The following is a 20508-nucleotide window of genomic DNA, read 5'->3' on the forward strand; positions in this document are numbered from 1 at the left end:
TTTTGCCATTAAAAATATTATCAGCATTGCTTAAGATTAAAGCTCCTGTGAGGAACTTTTTCACAGGGTTCACCCTCGTTTTGGAACGAGTATCTGCTTGGCGTTTCGCATAACAGTGATAATATTTTCTCTTCTCTTCGGTTTTAGGGAAAAATGCTACTGATTCTACCTTTAAAGAAAATGTATTCGACATTTGTTTTATTTTGAAAATTGACACCGGAAGTATCTCTGCTCATCACGTATAGCTTGACGCCGGTCTGTGCCGCTGTGTTGGCAGTCGGTCGTACCGGAGAGAGCGAAGCGCTGGATTCAAGTGTTTATATCTCTGTTCTGTTGGCTCTGAAATACTCCGTCCGTGCAGGTGAGAAAACACCTTAAACATTATTTTGTGGCGCGTTATGAGGGGCACTGAAATGTGCATTCACGCGTTTGTTTAACGCTTTGGTCGTGAATAGGAGACGTTACGATTGTTGAAAGCGGCACTTTAATTGTTGACTCGGTTGCTCGTTTAGTTGATATCGACCCATCAATACCGTATCATGTTTCGAGTTTTGCACATGGGAGCACAAATTAGGGATAAATAAAGTTAAGTAAAGGAAACACTTACATACATAACTACGGGAACAGCCCCCCCCCCCCCTCCCCCGGGAATGTCTCAGTTAGCTTAAAGATTAATGAACGTAAGTAGCTAGCTTGTTAGCTGACTAGTTAACCAGCGGAGTCGTTAAGGTTTTACTGCGTGCCGTCCTCATCACGTCAATGAACTCAGTGTAAAATAATGGACATGATTTGTCGCTTTGCTTACTGACTGTTGAACGTTGTGAAGGTTAAAGTGTTTTAAGGATCCATTTATTACACTTTCGTGCCCGGTTATTAAACAATTCTACAAAAGTTAGTTCCGAGCAAGCTGTCTGATTGACATTCCATGAATGACGAAACAGGAGAACAATGAACAGTTTATCATCATTCATCATCTCAAACAACAGACTCAAACAACAGACTCACCTGGTTTCATGATCACATTCTTTTAACAAACAAGTAAAGGTTCACAGACTCACTGCTCTGTGGTAACCATGGACACCAACGGTAGAATAGAATGTTCGGGTTGCTTAGCAACAGACTAGTGTCAGTTAAACTGCGGAACTAGTTGAGTTGGTGAAGTTAAAATATAATCTGTTGTTGATATTTACTCTTTATCAATATTTCCTGCTCTTGTATATCTGTTGTATTAAAGTAATATGACACTGTTTAGCACTGTTGGGATTATCTTCAGACCCAATCACAGCAGGGCTGATATTCAGGACAACATCACGACCTCCAGTGTCATTACTTAGTTAAAATTGCATTGTCTCATTCAAGAGCAGTAAATATAAAATATTAATAATAATAGCACCTTTAAAAAACAGATGTTTACAAAGTGCTTTGACAGACAAGGCAAAAAGGTGTAAAGGCTGGACAATAACAGAGTAAACATCGACAGTCAGGTGAAACAGAGAGAAGTGCACAAACATTATATAAATACTAACACCACAGGATTAAGAAAGACACAACAGGCTGGTCTTAAAGCCATAAAGCAATACAATTAAAGAAGTCAAACAAGCTTTCTTGTTGATACAAGAAATACAGTAACAGCACTGAACCAGTAGTATCATGACTGGGGTTAGGTGTGACACGTCCTGAAGCTACAGGTTAATGAGCGCAGGCTGTGAAAGCCTTCAGGAGGGGAGGGGCATATCTGCAGCATCCTTGGTCAGACGTAGGCTCGAACACTGCGGGCTGGAGGGTATTTTTAGACTGCCTAATGGTAGGGTTTTATTGTTCATGGCTACATTTACGGCCTTACTTTGAGTTATTTTCCTCCCCCCACATCACTGCTTTGGTTCCAACGCTTTGCCCTTGCACATTCATTGAAATGTCTAACTGCTGGGTTTATGCTAGAGAACTGGTGCAGACTGTAGGAGACACTGGAAACCAAAGAAACAGCATGTGAATCATAGTTAAAAATGGCAACCACATTTTCAGTCTTAGCAACTAAGAGCTGAAGTCAGGTCGCCAGTTTGGCATGAAGGAAACTACTGGCCTTTGTTGAAGAGAAGACCAAGCAGTTGCCTACATTTACACTTTCTTCTTGATGCACTGAATGTCGGGTAGTGATGAAGTTCATATGAAACTATTTGAAACATGCACTCTTTCAGGAGAACTCCCACTGAAATCCTCCAGATCTGGTTGTCCAAACATGCACCTCACAGAGGGAGACTACCCCAGTGGGACAGTTAGGGGGTCTCCTGATGCAGGATGTGATGCAAAAAAGAACGACGTGGAAGTGGTGAACAATGCAACAGAGTCCGCTATATAAACATGACAATATTTGTCTTCATATCAATGTTATGTGTAGTTTAACAGAATCACAATATGAACTAAAGAGTGGAGACGAACATACTGGAGAACAGAAAACATAATGCAGCAGGTTAATCACGTGCACAGAGATTGCAACTGTCACATGCAGACAGTCTATGGTCGTTCACTGACTGCAGCCACCACCTGCTCCCACTCCCTCAGGGTGAATTCTTCTGATTCTCAAAATGAGACATTTTGATTTAATGTAGTTTAATCAGTAGAGCATGCTCAGACTCAGCAGCGCTGTCTGCAGTCACTTATAGCAAAGAGTCCCAGCTTAGTAAATATCTACAGTCTGTCTGAATATTTGAATTTCCATTCTAGTTAAAAAATCACTGTTCTGTTATCTTGTGATTATTTTCCCATCTAGAGTTTGTAATAACGCCATCCGAATCAGAATGACTCCCACTCTCTCTCTTTGTGTCCAGGCGGCAGGGATGGGATGTGATCTGGATGGCTGACGGAAAGGGACGAGGACCAATCACATGATAACATGCTTGCTCGTAACCGCTTCCTCCTCCTGGTGGTGGTGGGCGGAGCTGCGCTGGCCATCATCAGCCTGAGCTTGCAGTTCCGTAAGTGTTTTTGAAGTTTTTATTCCACACGATAGCTTTGTGTGATTGTCCTGTGTCTGAAGAAGTGGCCTGCTGTTTAGAGCATTTCTGATACAAAAATATGCATATCCTCTCCTTGCTTCCCCATTTAGGAGACCCCATTCATACAGAAACAAAGCAGAATCCTCTGTAGATTTCCTATAAATATCTAGCTCCATCAGAGGGCCTCTGAATGCTCTGCAGCAACACTCTCACATCTTCTGGGGAATGCATAGGTGCACACAGCTCTGCCTTTCCCCATCAAGTCATTGTTCAGCCTCTCCTGGAGGTATTGTCTAGACAGTTTATCCCTGCCAGCCGCAGTGAATGCAAGGAAACCACCGCTCAGTGAATGAAGACAGTCTCTTAGCACTGTAAGCCTCACAGACTGTTTGGAAAGAGTGTGTGATGATGTTGGCAGTTTGAGCAGTACAAATGGAAATATTTTTTTTATCTTAAACGATTGAGATAGAGCTACTTCCTGCTGTATTCCTGAAAACCAAAATGCAGTGGAAGTGTCTGTGGTGATGGTAAATCTGTGTCTGGACAAGCATAGGATTAAACTGGCATAAATCATGCTGTAGCACACACACAGGATTACAGTGGCGTGCAATTTGCTGTGCATGTTTGCCAAGATTCAGTTTGCTTTCCTTCATCAGTCTTTTTAAGATGCTGTCCTCTCGTCTAATTTTGAATTTTCTTTTTCTTTTCTTTTTCTTTTTCTTCTGTTGCTTTAAATGCCATGCGAGATCAAAGGTGTAAAAATGATAGGAAGAGCATGCAGGCCGCTGCTTGTACTAATCTTGTGTTTGCACTCTATGACCCCATACAGGCTTCCCTCCCCAGCCCTCCCTTCTTCTTCCTCCCTCCCTCCCTCTTACTCCTTCACTTGATAATAATTCTTGACCATGTGAGACCAGGTTGCAGTGTGTGTTATTATGACCCCTCCATCAAAGCTGACATAAACCTTCTGCCTGTCATGTAAAACACAGGCAGAACAAGGTGTTACAATGAGAGCATCCATCCTGCTCGTGATAATAACTCACAACAATTGACCCCTTTTCAATGTGAAGGAGTAGCGGCTCTCCTTCCGGATGTTCGAGCTCCTCACCCTATCTCTACAGCTGAGCCCAGACACACTCCAGAAAAAAAACAATTTTGGCCACTTGTATCTACGATCTTGTTCTTTCGGTCACTACCCAAAGCTCACGACTATAGGTGAGGGTTGGAACAAAGATCGACCAGTAAATGGAGAGCTTTGCTTTCAGACTCAGCTCCCTCTTCATCCCAACAGTTTGGTACAATCAGCAGATACAGCAGACGCTGAGCCAATCCACCCGTCAATCTCATGTCCATCTTACCCTTTCCTGTAAACATGACCCTGAGTTACTTATACTCAATCACCTTGGGGCAAAGCTCTTTACTTAATACATAATAATGTCTCGTTTTTTATGTTCCTCTTTATCCCACAAATTATGAGGACAAACTTTGGTTGCTGTTGGTTACCGGCTAACTGCTGAAAGGATGCACACAGTCAAGTCAGGAAATGTCAATCCTCTTCTCCAAGTTCACACAGATGTTAACTCTGCTCTTTCACTTCCTCCACTGTCAGGTTTAAGGCACAAAACAAAAACATTGCCCCACATTTGCTGCTTGCACTTTTCATTCAGAACTGGGAGGCAGAAAAATGGCACAACACCCCCAACAGTCAGCGTAAATTTATCTTTTCTTTTATTTCTCCTTCAAAATGGGCCTTGGCTTATTTTTAGATCAGTAGTACGCTTAGAGTAAAGCTGCTGTCATCATTAATTCATCACTCATACTGAAGAGAAAGATTTGAGCCAAATATCACAGAGAACCATGTGATAAAAGCGTCTGGGATTTCTCTTCATGTTTAGTAGATGGTCAGCTTTTTGTTCCACATTACTTTTCATTTTTATAATACATCTTCACTTTTCCACCTTTAGTCTGTGTCTCTATGGTTTCTTTCGTTCAGTTCTGTTCTGTTTGATCAAGATATGTCCTTTACCTCTCACATCAGGCAAATTTCAAGAACAGCCTATTTTCACCTTCGTAATATATCCAAGATCAGGAATATCCTGTCGCAAAATGATGCAGAAAAACTAGTTCATGCATTTGTTACCTCCAGGTTGGATGATTGTAATTCTCTTTTGTCAGGGTGCTCTGGTAAGTCTCTAAAGACTCTTCAACTAGTCCAGAACACTGCAGCTCGTGTACTGACTAGAACTAGGAAAAGGGACCACATTACTCCTGTGTTGGCTTCTCTGCACTGGCTCCCTATACAGTCTAGAATAGAATTCAAGATCCTTCTTCTCACTTACAAAGCTCTAAATGGCCAGGCACCATCTTATCTTAAGGAGCTACTAGTGCCGTTCTACCCTTCGAGAACATTACGGTCCCAGAATGCAGGCCTACTAGTGGTAGTACAGTCTCTAAGTGTACTATGGGAGGTAAAGCCTTCAGTTATCAGGCTCCTCTCCTCTGGAATCATCTTCCAGCCGGGGTCTGGGAGGCAGACACAGTCTGTAGTCTAAGAATAGACTTAAAACTTTCCTTTTTAATAAATCTTATCGTTAGGGCTGGTGCTGGTGTAGACCAGCTCTTAGTTATGCTGCTATAGGCTTAGACTACTGGGGGAACTGGCACCTTGAGCTCCTCTCTCTCTCTCTCTCGCTCTCTCTCTCTCTCTCTCTCTCTCTCTGTGCATATACAGTACATCATATTACTGCATGTATCTATCTGTAAATCTCAGTCACTAACCACCTACTTTCCTGGGAGCTCTTGAGCTCTCTTAGGCTCCTCGAGATTGTTGGTTGACAGCCCCCTCCCCACCGGATTGTTGATGTACGGCTTGCCTGAACAACCCCTGTGTCTCGAGATAACACTTGTTATGAGTTGACGCTATACAAATAAAAATTGATTCATTGAATTTAATTGAATTAACATGATCCTCAGATAAAGAGATCCTGACTCTCACAGACTTTACCCCCTTACCTCTCCTCCTGTTCTATAGTTTGCAGGGTGTTGGATTGCGGAGATGTGTGAACGCCACAGGTACCAGTCTGAAATTTTTGGGCAGGCTGTCACAACCTCTAAAGGAATCCCACACAGATCTGTTGAGAACACGGAGGAAGAACGTCCACTTGTGAGGACTGCGCCGTGGCTGTGACTGTGATCACTACTGTGTCACTGTGCCACTTCAAATAATTACACACTAAACGTTAATATCAGATCGCACTCGGCAAGAGCAGATACTCCATATTAAAGGATTTGGATCAGCGTGGGGGCAATCAGAGGCCTTATAAGTTCATCCCTAGCTTTTGCTGTGTTGCCAAGCATCAGTGTTTAATTAAATGTGCAGAGGAGACGGATGTTAATCTCTGCTCTAATACGGTTTGCAGCCCTGCAGATTGCTTATAAAGCACTAAGCTTCTAGTTTGGTTCCATTAGTTCCCTGTGAGCTGTAGTGTGATTCTTTGTGTGTGCACGAGACCCAGACAGTGTTTGATAAGAATGAGAAGGTTTTATATGACGGGCAGCTGTAGACTGTCGTGCCCTTTCACACACACTCTACTCGGCCTGTGTCAATATTTGATGCAGTTTTTTAGTGAGAACATTTTGGAGTTGAGTAAGCGTGGACACACCCTCTTAACTTCATGACAGCTGGCAACAATTATTTTGTGTGCATTTTTGTGGCAGGATAACCCTTGTTGATTATGCCCTTAGATAGAAGTCAAGCTGTGTTTGTGTCTGCAGAAAGACGATAGGTTTGGCGACATTTAGAGAAGGAAGACTGAGCAGTGAGTACTACGTGCACTTCTTTATTCTAGGTAAGGATGCATGCAGGGTTGAATGTTTTCATCTGGTAAGTGGTGGATAATACAGTTAAAATTCAGGATTTTCAGTTCTGTGCCACATCAAACACATGCCGACACAAATCTCACGTTTTACCAGTAAGGCACGGCATACACTGATCCCACTGTATAACTGACTCGATTACGAGGAACAACCAAAGATGGACTGTCGGGCACGACCTGAGTGCCCACACTGTATCGGAACGGAGCATTGTTTATTTTCAACAAAGCTTCCTTTGAGAACTCCACAGACGGAGGTTGAAGTCAGATTGACGTGCACTTCTGCAGTCTTGTATGCACGGCTGAAAAACAAACACCATCACAAAAAAACCCTCTCCCTTTCTCACACGCTCACTCTCAGCATCCCCAACAAACACGAGCTCTCACAGCAAACACTGTGAGCCTGCTAGCTTTATGTCAGCAGCTACTTTCCTGCTAATGTCCCTCATGTTCATATCTTTCGTGATATGATGGGGAAGACATAAAAATGTTATCGTTTTGGACGTTTGGTCATTTATTTCCTTCGCTGTGTTCTAATGGGTCATATTGTTTCAAACGGTGGAAAAGGTTTGTGGTGTTGTCCGTTTTAGCTGCACTTGTCTTTGGCACAGTTTACAGAGCACATTGCTCTGTTTCATGTCGGACTGTAAATATCCAAAATATCGAGGATGTTTTCTCCTGCTTTGAGCTGGTAGTCTCAGCGTTTTATTCAATGTCACTATTGCTCATTTCAGCTGTGTTTCCATTCTTCTCCAAATGTCTGTAAGCCCGCCCACTCATTCTTATTTCAGGGAAGAGGAGAAACTAATGGAATCGCAGCCCGGCCGGCATAGCTGAACCCCCCTCTCAGACAGCCTCCTTTTGTTTCTAAGACCTGATCCAGTTTGATGAAAAGTTATTAACACACATTATGTCCTAAACTAATACCAGTCCAGCCACATCTAGCTTGGGTGCATGAATGAGTTCTGTACTTTGAGTGTGTGTTTGCTACAGTGCACTCTGTGTGCCGGTGCTGTGTGGTTGTGCACTCTCTAAGGTTGAGCAGACAGTTACAAAAGCCCCATTGTGTAGGTGACTGTGACTGAGCTGGCTCCCAAAAGTTTGGTTGGTGCAGGGCAGGTGTGTGTGTGTTTGTGTGTGTGTGGTAATGGCAGTGTATGGGGCACCCAGCATAGAGGGGGACAAGTTGTGAATGCTCCAGTGTGTGTATGGCTGGACCTCAAGCTACCGAGCAGTCGTCAAAATGGTCTCTGCTGCCGCCGCACACCTTTTCTTCTGTCTCATCAGCGGTGAGTTTTTACAAAAACTTTTAATAAGACTCTTCTAATTAGCCTGTTAATACTAATTACACTGAAGACGGGATCTTTACATCAATCTCAGCTCTTATGTAACTTTAATGGAACCTTGCTCTGCTGTTTTAAGGGAACGTTCACAGTACCGTTGGCTTGACGTTTCTGATGTCTTGACACATTTTGTCCATTATGTCTCTTCAACTCTTGAGTAGTACCTTTGCATAATATTTCATCTAAAGTGATTAAGCTGCCCAAATGAAGTGATCTCTCTCTAACTCCATCAGCGACATAATATTGGTAATTGTGCCCAAGTAATGTCTGCTGCAAAATAACGATATCTTCTTGCCAGTTGCTTTACATTTTTCAGGAAGAATTTTGCTCTTTTTTTGTTTTGTTTTTTAGATTTATTTTTTGTGTCTTTTTGGAAAGATTTTTGTAAAGATAGGACAGTTGATAGAGTGGACATAGGATTCAAACCCGGGCTGCCCACTTGGAGGACTACTGCCTCTGTACATGGGGCGCACACACTAACCACTGGGCTACCGGCACCCCTAGAATTTAATAAGATTATCATTATGTAATAATATAGCACATTTTGCAAACATTTGCATACCGACTCCTCGTGCTTCATGCTGGTAGATTAGATTCTGAGGCAATCAGCGGGCTGCAAGTAACATTATTTTCAGCATCAATTTTTCAGTTGATTATATAACGGTCATGAAAATAGTGAAAAAGTAACATCCTTTAATTTCTTCAATAGACCATTGGTTCCCAACCTGGGGTCCAGGGCTCCTTGAGGGGGCTGCCAGAGATCTCAGGTGGAACTCAGCTTTTGTAAGAAGTAGGGGGTGGGCTCAAGGTGAAACGGATGGGAATCATTGCTGTAGACAAGTAGTAAATCTTCAGTTTGAGATGCCTAAACTCAGTAAACTGTAAATATTTCAGCTTTCCTACTGGAAATAACTGCTGGTGTCATCATTTATTAACTAAAATAACAACATCAAAAACAACAGCATTACAATGTGCTGTAGAGGCATAATCAGGGGTGTGATGGCAAAAAAAAATCTTCTCTGCAACACTATGAACTTCATGAGCTCTTTACTGGAAGAGGAAATGGAAATCTGCACGTGTGAAAGCTGGAGAAAGAAGAAGGTGTCCAACACTTCACACACTGCACACTAAGTGTACAGCTGCACTTGTGTGTGTCATTAAGTCAGAGGGTTGTTATGGCGATGAGAAACCATTGGCTGTTTTTTATGAGCAGGCAGAGCTTGTTTTGTCTCTGCAGTGGGAAGTAATATTTGCAGAGTTGGCTTGCCAGCTTGGATTTCTGATGTGTGTGTTTGCGTGTGTGTGCAAGTGTGTGTGTGTTTGCGTGTGTGTGCGTGACATTAGCAGGATTTGGATGTCCATCTTGCCAAAGGTTCATTGGGGTTCAACTTCTTTTTCTCCGGAGTTGAATATTGGCGAAAGCAACTTCCTGTTCCCACAACATCTTCATTCTGATTGGACCGTTTCTCTGAGGGGTCACAGGTCACTGGTGTCCAGGCAACACACTGGTAGCTCTGAGGGGTTTAAGGGTACAGAGCTGTTGACATGGAGAAGAAATGTGGTCGAACTGGAGATTACATTTATCTCAGAAATCCTCCTCTAGTGCCTTCATAAAGTTGACATTTTGTTTGTTGTTTGTTTTCTTGGAGTATTCATGGTTTCAAAAGAAACAGATCTAAAAACATTTGGGTATCCCTTGATTTGTTATACATCAGCATCTATTGGATATTCATGGTTCCAATGGGTTACCTTTTAGGGACATCCTGATTATTCACCTAGCATCACTCCGAGGCTTCCCGAGCAAAATAACAAATCCTTTTAGTCATTAATTTACTCTTCATCTTCATTTGGTGAAGAAAATTATCTGTGAAAAAAATCTTTATAGTGTATCTTTATAGTGTATAAACAATTGAACATGTCGGTTTCGCATATTTCAATCTTCCCCCTCTTTATTGGAATAAAAATGTGAATGTATGAAACAAACACCACAAATTATTCTGAACTAGACGCCCACCAGGGCTTTGATGATCTTAACCCACACAGCACAAATAAACCATTTGTTTTAACGGTCTGTTAGTTACAGGGGATGCATTTTTCCACAACAAATTGACTGTACATGGAGGCACAAGTTGCCCTCTCAATCCTGCAGGGTTTGCTGAGGCTCTCAGACTCTGCAGCCGAGCTGTCCGCTTCAGTGAGCACATGGGAAGGCCCCTTTAGAAAAAAGTGTTTTGTTATATTTTTAGAGTCATAATTGCGGAAGATTGTGGTGGCACGCACATTTGTAGAGCCTTGCATGAAGAAAGGCCTCAGTTTCTTTCTCCTCTGCTCTCTTTATTCTTGCTCTGCTTCCACTTTCTTTATACCTTTCTTTTTCTTTTTCTTTTTCTGCAGTGAACCTGATCCCCACCACTCCCGTAGAGGAGGAGCGACCCTTCCACGCTGCCGATGGAGGTGTTGGGGTGGCTCTGGGAAAAAGCAGGAAGAGAGTTTTCCCGATGCCTCACACCCAGGAGCCTGACCCCGTAGCCGAAGCTTACGGCTACTGCAACACTCCCAACCGCAGCGAACAGGCCTGGGAGGGTGAGACCTGCACACTGAGTATTATATCTCTAATCTAACTGCCTCTTTAATGAGTACGTGACTTTGAGCTTGGTTAGATCTACAATTTGTGCTGCTGAGATATTTAAATCTGAAGTGACATGAGACTAGCGTCGGTACCATGATGTGTCGGATCATCCCTGATTCAGAGCGCCAAACACAAACCTTAATCAGCTCCCGGATCACCCCGTTTGATGGACAGCTTTTAAATTCTTAATGTAGTCATAATATCACATTTAGTGTGTCAGGACTCGAGGGACGTTTTAATTGTGTAAAAAATCATTTCCACCAGATTGCATCATCCATAATACTGCAGCACTTTCTCTCCACAGCGCAGCATTTAGTCCTGTGTTTGTTCCTCCTTTGAGAAGTCAGCAAAGCTCGAGGCGATCACACAAATGTCCCTCACACTGCAGAAGACAAGAAATACCCACCTCAGCTACTTGAATTAGATTTTGGTAATTTTATGGATGGAAGTCTTTTGTCTAAAGTTTAAAAACAAATCTCAAATGCAGTTAAGATTTAGATTTAGATTTTTTAGAAAATCAGTCAAGAACCAATTGTTATATGAAGGTGGCCTATTTTCCTTCAGATGGGGTCATTTTCTCGTGTCATCGTTTCTTCTGTCTTAATAATTGCAGACTAAAAAAGGCACACATTCGGTCTCAGATATGAAGATAATTGTAGACAACAGTTTTCTACGAGTCATGGTGAAGCTTTTGCTGATATAGCATTTCTGTACACTGCACCTGTAAGCTGATGAGCCTCTCTTCTCACAGGTCACAGTCCAGCTGACTACAAGCTTCTGTCCGTGCAAGTGATGATTCGCCATGGTGACCGTTACCCTCTCTACTCCATCCCCAAGACCAAGCGACCCGCCATAGACTGCACCTTGTCCAGCAGCAGGTACAGACACGAGTCCTACAACATATATAACATAGAAGAAGAGCGTTCAGAGAACTTACATAATAGCGTATTTAAAGGAGTTCTTCAGTGCTTTTTATCATCATCAAATATCAGCACGAGTAATAAACCAACCACCGATGACTTCTTAAACGTGATGTGACCATCTCTCTGTCGCTGGTGTAGACGGACAAGGAAGGAGGGGACTCTACACGGCACTGACACTCGCTTTTCTCACTCAGCAGAGCTTGTTAGCTTGTTTCACAACGTGGAGATAACGGTGCATTAATAATATCCACATCATGATTGAAAAGTTGACCTTTGTCAACATCCGAGATAAACTTTATTTAGCTCACCGTGAGCCGTTTATTGACGAAGCTCTGAGTGTTGAGATTTGAGTCAACAGCTTGTCAATACAAAGCACCACACTTCAGTTTGTCCACCTTCAAAATAAAAGCACCACACTTCAGTTTGTCCACCTTCAAAATAAAAGCACTAGATGTCACTGTTTCGAAGGGGAAACTGAAATTCACATAGCAGAGAGAGAATTACAGGGAGCGTGAAATCGGAAGCGATGCAACATGATATCTGCGTGCTGTTAGGACACGCTGTAAGTCGTATCTTCACAGCAATTTTATGCATGGTTATGGCACTTTGCAGCTTTTCCTCACGTCTTGCAGGCATCGTGTTCATGGTATTTTTGCTTCTTTCTATTTAATTAAGAAAACTATAAAAACAACAAACAAAGAAATGATATGAAAAGCTGAATGAGGGGCTTTTCACTGGGTTCCAGAGTCTGAAAATAAAGGCTTTATATCCACAGTTTCAATTAGTGCAGGTCAGAGGAAAAGGCGCACAAAGCCACTGGGATTTAAGCTGTCTTTCCAAGAAGAGCCCTGGCTACATCTCATGCCTTACGAGAGGACCTGCTGCAGAGAGCGGGACTCCAATTAGTGCCACAGCTTCTGATATCCTCTGACAAAAACTGCTGAGCTAATAGCACCTGTCAGAAAACATGCTCAGCGCGTTCAATGGGAAACTAGATTCCTTACTCTGCGGTATTTGTGGGGCTTAAAAGAAGCTGGTGTTTAACATTATAGATTCAGTCTTAACTCATGATTACAGCTGAGGAGACGATACACAGCTCACAGTCCCTTTGGTTTCCGAGCAATATCAGAATTGTCAGCAGTAGCTTGTAGGTTTGGTTAAGTACAGCTGTTCTCTTGTGCTGTGGTGCAGTTGAACACACACATATGAAGACTAACACGTCTGTGTGTGTGGGTGTGTTTGTGTGTGTTTTTCTGAGTTATTGACTTCTTGTTTTTGCCTGATTAGAGCGGCATGCTCACTGAACAGCAGAGCAATCGTTGCTGCTGCAGAAACTCTCTGGAGGAATGAGGGTGAGGATATGCATGCTCGCAAACAACAAACACACACACACACACACACACATTCCAGTAATAAGCATCTCTACTTCCTTTGATTAATCTTCTCATCTATATTTCTTCTCTCAGTCATGCTTTATAGTCTGCTCACGTTGGCTCTGCTCCTCTTTCAGGAGAGCAAGATGAGAGCCTCTGATTGGAAGTTATTAAAAGCAAGCATGCGTCTGTATTTGAGCTGCAGAAGAGGTCTTAAATCAGCACTTTCACACACACACACACACCTTCTGTGTGTATATCCACGAAACTCTGTGCTAGCTCGCCATGTGCTACGATAACAACCTGTGCTATTTATGAAACCAGAACATGTACCGGTAGTTTCAGAATGTTTAACTGTGCACTCACTTCCTTTTGATGATTTATTTATGGCTGGAAAAAAGCCAGAGACCTCCTTATTTTGGGGTTATGTGCCCGCGTTTAGCCAATCAAATCTTTCACTGCAGTCCTATCAGCTGTGCACATCTGGTCGGAGTGGGCTTGCTGTAATCTGTGGAGCTGGCACAGTGGACGCACTGTTTAGTCTTTTTCTGATTGGTAGGCTTCAGGTCAGCTGCTGTGTCCATTTAATCATTGGGATTATTTTTTTTATATCTTTGATCTTTGAACTTGGGTTTAAGTGGGCCTCCCAGTACTCCAGCCTTTTATGATAGAGGTCATCGACGGGTTTCCAATCAAATATGTATGTAAATGGAATATAATCTTTCTGTCATGGCGTCCTTTTTGCTCACGGAGTAGCTGACCTGCAGTATGGTCGTCTGCCTGAAGCTCTCTGCTACCAAATAGAAAGAAAGAATCCTGTTGTTGCTGGCTAATTCATAAAAAGTCAAAATATTTAAATTCTACTTGTTCTTGTTGATATGTTTGGTTTTCCAACATGAGACTTGTTGTGATTACGGTAAACAGCCATATGTGACTTTTAGAAATACATCATCATCAATCATTCTGAATAGGAGGTCTTTGATTCTTCAAATATTTTCTTCCACACATCGGGGGAAAGGATGAGGCGACTTCTACATCATTTTTTTCCTACATCAACTTCTTGCCTACAGCGTGAGTTCAATCATTCGGTCAGAACAAAAATGTCTTAACTATGAAATGGCCGTGATTTTGCACCGAACCTTAACGGAAGAATCAATGTGCGACATGTTACACATAAATAAATCATAAATCCAGTCTATCCTGTGTAAATGTGTCTCTGAGTCATGACTGTCTACAGTGAGAGAGAAGCTTGAGTCCCGCTGGCTGTGTTGTTGTCAGAGCCGTGTTTACATGGACAGGACAGCCGACTCCTCCCCTTGTGTATAAAAACTGTTTTAGTCAAGGACTAGAGAGAAGAAGAACATACTCACTGATTATTTGGATGTCACGTTAGAGTTTTTAGATCACGCTCATTCTGTGTCAGTTTACATACAATGTGAAGCTACATGCTAACTAAAGAGTGCTAACATTAGCATGCTAACACAACAATGCAGGACGCAGGTGATCGCAGCTCGAGCAAAGGACAATTTTGTATGTCGCTTGCACAGCCCCAGTCGTATGTTTTTAGACTTTTATAGCAGAGTGTTTTTGAGTTTGAGTTATGCTTTAAGGATCATAATGAAGGTACAAAGAAACCTGCAAACACATCGTTACATGAAGGGCTGACGGTCGATACTTCTTAGCTTCTTCTGTAATGAGTTTCACTGAAAATCCTTCTTTTATTATTTAAGGATTCAAATGTTTATATCTCTGTGTGTCTGCATTACTATGTTAGTACTTCTGTTTCCTATTTACACATGGGTGTAATTAAAGTGAAGTGAATGAGCATATGCCCAGGGCTGGATCCTAACAGAGAGCTCAGTCGTGCGTGTGTGTGTGTCTCGTCTCGTCTCTGTGCTGGCACCAGCTCGCCGACCCGCTGTCTCCGTCTGCGGTTAACTGAGCTCTGTTCAGCAGGGAACATCACTCTCTTTCCTTTTCATCTCCCAGCACTGACGTCTTTCTCAAGGTTTTTTTCTTCTTTGTGAATCTGCACCACTCCGTTCCATTTACTCTTATTTCTGTCGAGCACTCGTCCTCTTGTCTAAAGCAGTCCACTTCATCTCATTCCTTCCATTCATGTTTCCCTTCCTCTTCCCTCCATCCTCGCTAATCTCTCCCCCCGTCCTATCAGTGCTGATAATCCCTGCTTAATGTAATTGGGCTTCATAATCTTTGGTTAGCAACTATCAACAGTCAGCCTGGCTGTCTCTTTGTTCACACTAGTGCCCCCCCCCCCCCCCCTCCTTCCGCTGACATCCCGTCTCCCAGGGTAGCCAATTAAATCTGGATCGTCCCAAACTCCCTTCAGCCTAACGACCTGCTGATGACGGAGCAGAAAGGAGCTAAACATCTTTCCTCACATGCCTGCAATCGAAGTGTATGTTTCAAAGTTATAAGAGGGGAGTGGATTGATGTTGACGACAACTGCTGATGCAACGTGGCAACAAAACTGCCTTTAAAAAACTAAAACGTAACCGAGAGTGTCCATGTGAAATTCTTGTGAAGCGACTTTGACTTAAAAAGGGAAATGAGTGGGCTCGCTGCTGGAGATGCCAGATTAACCTTAACCTTTTTCCGCCAACACGAATCCGGTGCATGCTTTAATCACATGAGGTCGTTTGTTTTAATGCTGTATTCCTGAACCAGTACACGATCACTATGGAAACGGTGTGCATGCTTCTATTTGTGTGTGTGTGTGTCTCTTTAATCTGCACGCTCTGAGCTGCAGCATGCACATATTTGTCTTTATGAAGCTGTAATCTTCAGTCATCCCTAATCTATTATATAACCAACTGCTCCTGCCGCAGCCGCCGCCGCCGCCCTCGTCCCTTTGTGTCCTGTGCGTTTGTGTTTCTGAGCTCTTATGTGTTTGTACTCTTCCTGCATTTGTGTGTGTCCCAAGGCAATAAAAAAAATCTATCCTCTTTTTAAATCTCCATCTCTTCTACCAGAGCCCACAAATATTCGTGAGCTGTAGTGTTGTGTTAGAGTGACACCTGGTGGGAGAGGAAGGAAGTGGCCCTCACATGCTGAAATGTACTGTTCATGTTATAATATTTCACAAGTGACAGCGTGTCCTGTACACAGGCAAACCAAAAACAATCACCCAGTGTTATGTAATAATGTTATTTATTTATAACGGCAGGAGAGGGCGAGTTAGAGCGGCTTGATTACCACAAGAATCCTAATCACGATTATTGAACATCCATATCACATGCATTTATTGAACTTCAAGACTCTTTGAAAACACTTTGAAAAACAAGAAAAACATAAATCTAAATTTACTAAATAATAATAAAAACATACTGACTGTTTTTCAGGTAGAGGGGATGAGCTCTTGTGTCCAGAATAAAACAACACTGAACATTTTCCACACATAACAAAAACCGTTGAGCTGCGACTTTGTAGCACATCCATCCATTATCTACACCGCTGTTGCTGATCCCCAGCTGTCATTTGGCGAGAGGCGGGGTTACACCCTGGACTGTTCACCTGTCAATCACAGGGCTGATATATAGAGACAGACAACCAGCCACACTCACATTCACACCTACGGACGATTTAGAGTCACCAGTTAACCTAACGAGCATGTCTTTGGACCGTGGGAGGAAGCCCACTGTGGAAAAAACTAAAATATTTTCTGAGACCAGAGACAAAAATAAAAGAGTGGAAAAGGATTTTTTCAAGGATGGACATTGCATCTCTTCATGGTGTTTCTCAGGGAAGCAGCCCAAAATCTTTTGGTTCTTGTGAGCAACTCAAACTTTTACTTTTCTTCCGATGTTATCCCCTCCCAAAGATTTGTCTCTGAACCATCAGTGTCCCTTACTCGAGAGTAACCTCTCTGCTTCAGTTTGAGAACGCCTGTGTTAGTGTTCATGTGTCTCTTATTTACGCACTCTACACACACTCATACCTTTCATCCTTCTCCCCCCTCAGGAAGCCTTCCCACCCTCTACTGAACCCCTTCATCAGTCACATGGGCCTGGGAGGACGTGGTCACTGGGATTCGCCTCTGAGCTCTGTTCCCCGTCTGCCCAACCACAGTTCCTGTGAGATGGGAGAACTCACACAGACAGGTGAGCGAGCGAGGGAGGGAGGGAGGGAAGGAGGTCCCCCCTAGACTGCACAGTGTCCTTCTCATAACTACCAAATGTGACCTCTCGCCGACTGCTGTACTACCTTTGAACAGTTAGCTTCCATTTTTGATCTGGAATCAGTTTGTAGAAACGTCTCTCCACCAATCAAATCATTCTGTTGTTTCCATCAACAACTTGATGTTTCAATAAATGTTCTTGACTCTTTTCAGGTGTTGTTCAGCATCTACGCAATGGGCAGCTCCTCCAACAAGCCTACAAGTGTCACAACCTCCTCCCCTCTAACTGGTCGCCCCGCCAGGTGTGGGTCGAGACCACAGGTAAGAGCCGCACCCTGCAGAGCGGACTGGCCTTCTTCTACGGATTCCTGCCAGACTTTGATTGGACCAAGCTGACCGTGCGGCACCAGTGGAGCACGTTGTTTTGCGGCTCAGCCTGTGACTGCCCCGCCAGGAACCGGTACCTGGAGGAGGAGCAGAGGAGGCAGTATCGGCTGAGAGTGAGCGATACCGAGCTGGAGAGGACTTACGTCGAGATGGCTCGGACTTTGGGTCTGCTCACCCGCACACTCCGAGCTGCAAACCCTATTGACTCTCTCCTGTGCCACCTGTGCCACGGCATTCCTTTCCCGTGCGTTCCCGTGGGAGATAGTGGTGCCAGTGGATGTCTGACAATGGCGCAGTTTGCAGTGATCCGTCGACAGCAGCTCGATGATGAGGTGGAGCGTAGAAAAGTGGGGCTGTACCGTAATTATGCCATCCTAGCCATGTATCCTTACCTCAACAGAACTGCCAACAAAATGGAGCGTGTTGCTAAGGACAACGAGGCTGGTCGTCAGCCTCGTCTCGGTGGAGAGGAGGTCTTCACCCTCTCTTCAGCGCATGATGTCACCATGGCTCCATTGCTGAGCGCTCTGGGACTGGAAGAGGCCCGCTTTCCACGATTTGCAGCGCGTGTAGTCTTCGAACTATGGAAGAGTCCCCCGGCGACGCAAGGACAGCCGAAGAAGAAAGCCGGCAAGGGCGGGAAGTCGAAGGCGAAAGACGGGGAGCTGTTCCTCAGGGTGCTCTACAACGGCGAGGATGTGACATTTCACACCACCTTCTGTCGCTCCCATGACCGCCACACAGGCCAGCCCCTCTGCCCTCTGAAGAACTTCCTGTCTTATGTCAGGAGAGACATGTTTAGAGTTTTCAACGCCACGTCCTACCAGGAGGCCTGCTTTAGGCGCCCTGTTTGACCGATGGACAGATGGTGCGGATGGTGCCTGAGTGGAAGAGAAGACTTGGCAGATGGTTGTTGTTTTTCTAGTTCTCACTTTTAAAGTCGGTGCACTTTTTTGTTGCTCTTACAGTTCCACATTATTTTTGACCACAGCCCTCTGACATCGCTGAGCACGAGGAGAGGAGCAAACATGCAGGACTGAAACTTTGCTGATGTCGTCACTTTCTAACATTTTCTACATTTTTAAATACGGTACTGTAAGTTTTCTAAAGCGTGTCTGTAACAGGCGAGTAGTTTAAGGGAAGCTGAATGGCACTTAGCCACTTTATTCATACGTTCCATAAACCGTGGAAATGTAAAAATCCAGTATTTTCTAAATGCTTGAAGAAACATGGAGGTCGATGCTGGAAACACTTTGCAGGAAGAATCATTCCTTGGAAATATATTAATATATGTCTTTTTTACTAACATTCACACTAGTGTTGTTGTTCTCGAGACTACCTTTTGAAGGTCTCGGTCTCAGAATCTAAAACACCGGTCTCAGACTGGGCAGACTCCAGATTATAAATCAAGACCACCACTGATCGGCTGTTTTTCCACATCATTACTGCGATTAGACTGAAAACTCCTCTTTCCAAAAGAACGAATAACTTCAATTCATTCATAATTAGATTTTTATCCCCCGGTTACGGCCACAACCTTCACGGTGTTATGGCCTAAAGGCCTTTGTACACTGAGTCCGGAGGAGAGTTTCACCTGTCAATTAAGGAGCTGCAGAATTATCTCGACCACTTCCAGGTGCATTTCAGGATGACGGTGATCCAGTTTTATACGCTGCTCTCTGTAACTGCACATTAAAAAGAAGAACACAGTATGACAGTATGTTTGAGGTAGGGACACAGACAGCCGCACACACGCACACATTTTCGGAACAAACTTGTTCCGAAATAAATAATGACTAAGGTCAGTTTGCAAACATGATTGACATAACATGTGGTCGTATCTATTTCTAACATGCATCAATTTCAGGCGGAAAAAAAACGACTGAGTGTGCAATGGCCTTAAGTGAGTGACACGCCTGCTGCACACAAGATGATGATTTTTCAGCGATATTTATGGTCTCGGTTTCACCCTGCCTTGGTCTTGACTCAGTCCCGATCCCTTAATGTCTTGGCCTTGTCTCGGTCTCTGAGCACTCTGGTCTCGGGTGTGTCTTGGTCTCGGTTAGTGTGGTCTTGACTACAACACTAGTTCACAACCAGAACTTCAATCCCTCAGCGTTTCTTTGGATCTTAAAGTCGATTCTTTGAGAAATAGGCCGTCAGTTTAACTTTAAGGGATCATTTTAACTTTGACATTTCAACTTCTTTTGTTTGAGTCCAATTCTCTCTGTTCTTTGAAAATAATAGTTTGGGTAGTTACAGATCATCGGCACGTTTACAATGACATTCCACTTATTGTTTGTGTTTGTAGGAAACTGAATCTAATAAAGGTTCGTCATGAGCAGAAAGATATCAGTGCAGCTGGTGTGACAAGAAATGGTCTCATTTATTGCGAGTAAGTACGAATGGTAGAGCGCTGGAGTGAAAGGCATTTACACTGTATAAAGGCATTTTTCTTTGCTGTCACTTCTATCATTCAACCACTGGGTGGCGTGTTAGCTCCACAAACCGAGTCCTTCCCATCTGCTGCAATCAGTTATCCACTTTGTCAACAGTGCTGCAGGGAAAGCAGCACATAGTCGATACATTTATATAAATGTAAAAACCCTGAGTGCCTTTTTCTCCCCAGCCAGCAGACGCGTCGTGTGTCATCATCATTAGGGACACAATAAGACGCTGACATGATATCAATTGTACGGCTCATTTTCAAAAGTGCCTCAGCGTGCTCGTGCTGCGTTTCTTTCCATCCAGGATCCTCAGACTCAGGAAAGCATCGACTCGAAAAAATGCAATAACAAGAGTAAGTTTGGTAAATGACATTTTGCAGTGTATGGACTTTGATTTGTCCTG

General features: G+C 43.4%; 2 protein-coding genes across 3 annotated transcripts in view; both read left to right on the forward strand.

Annotated features, from left to right (window-relative positions):
* sgpp2 (sphingosine-1-phosphate phosphatase 2) overlaps positions 1–20508 on the forward strand; it is a 494627-nt gene that overhangs the window by 115702 nt on the left and 358417 nt on the right. The gene's annotated exons all lie outside the window — the stretch shown is intronic.
* pxylp1 (2-phosphoxylose phosphatase 1) lies at positions 245–20018 on the forward strand. 2 transcript variants are annotated; one of them, XM_061045643.1, is made up of 6 exons: positions 245–361; positions 2826–2972; positions 10603–10791; positions 11589–11715; positions 17115–17254; positions 17485–20018. In XM_061045643.1, exons 2-6 carry the CDS (start codon positions 2891–2893, stop codon positions 18510–18512), a joined length of 1566 nt encoding a protein of 521 aa, XP_060901626.1. In that variant the 5' UTR covers positions 245–361; positions 2826–2890; the 3' UTR covers positions 18513–20018. The 2 variants fall into 2 exon arrangements, with proteins under 2 accessions (XP_060901626.1, XP_060901625.1); XM_061045642.1 differs by lacking the exons at positions 245–361; positions 2826–2972 and adding an exon at positions 7998–8154.

This window comes from Labrus mixtus, chromosome 9, assembly GCF_963584025.1.
Source record: "Labrus mixtus chromosome 9, fLabMix1.1, whole genome shotgun sequence".
NCBI lineage: Eukaryota > Metazoa > Chordata > Actinopteri > Labriformes > Labridae > Labrus > Labrus mixtus.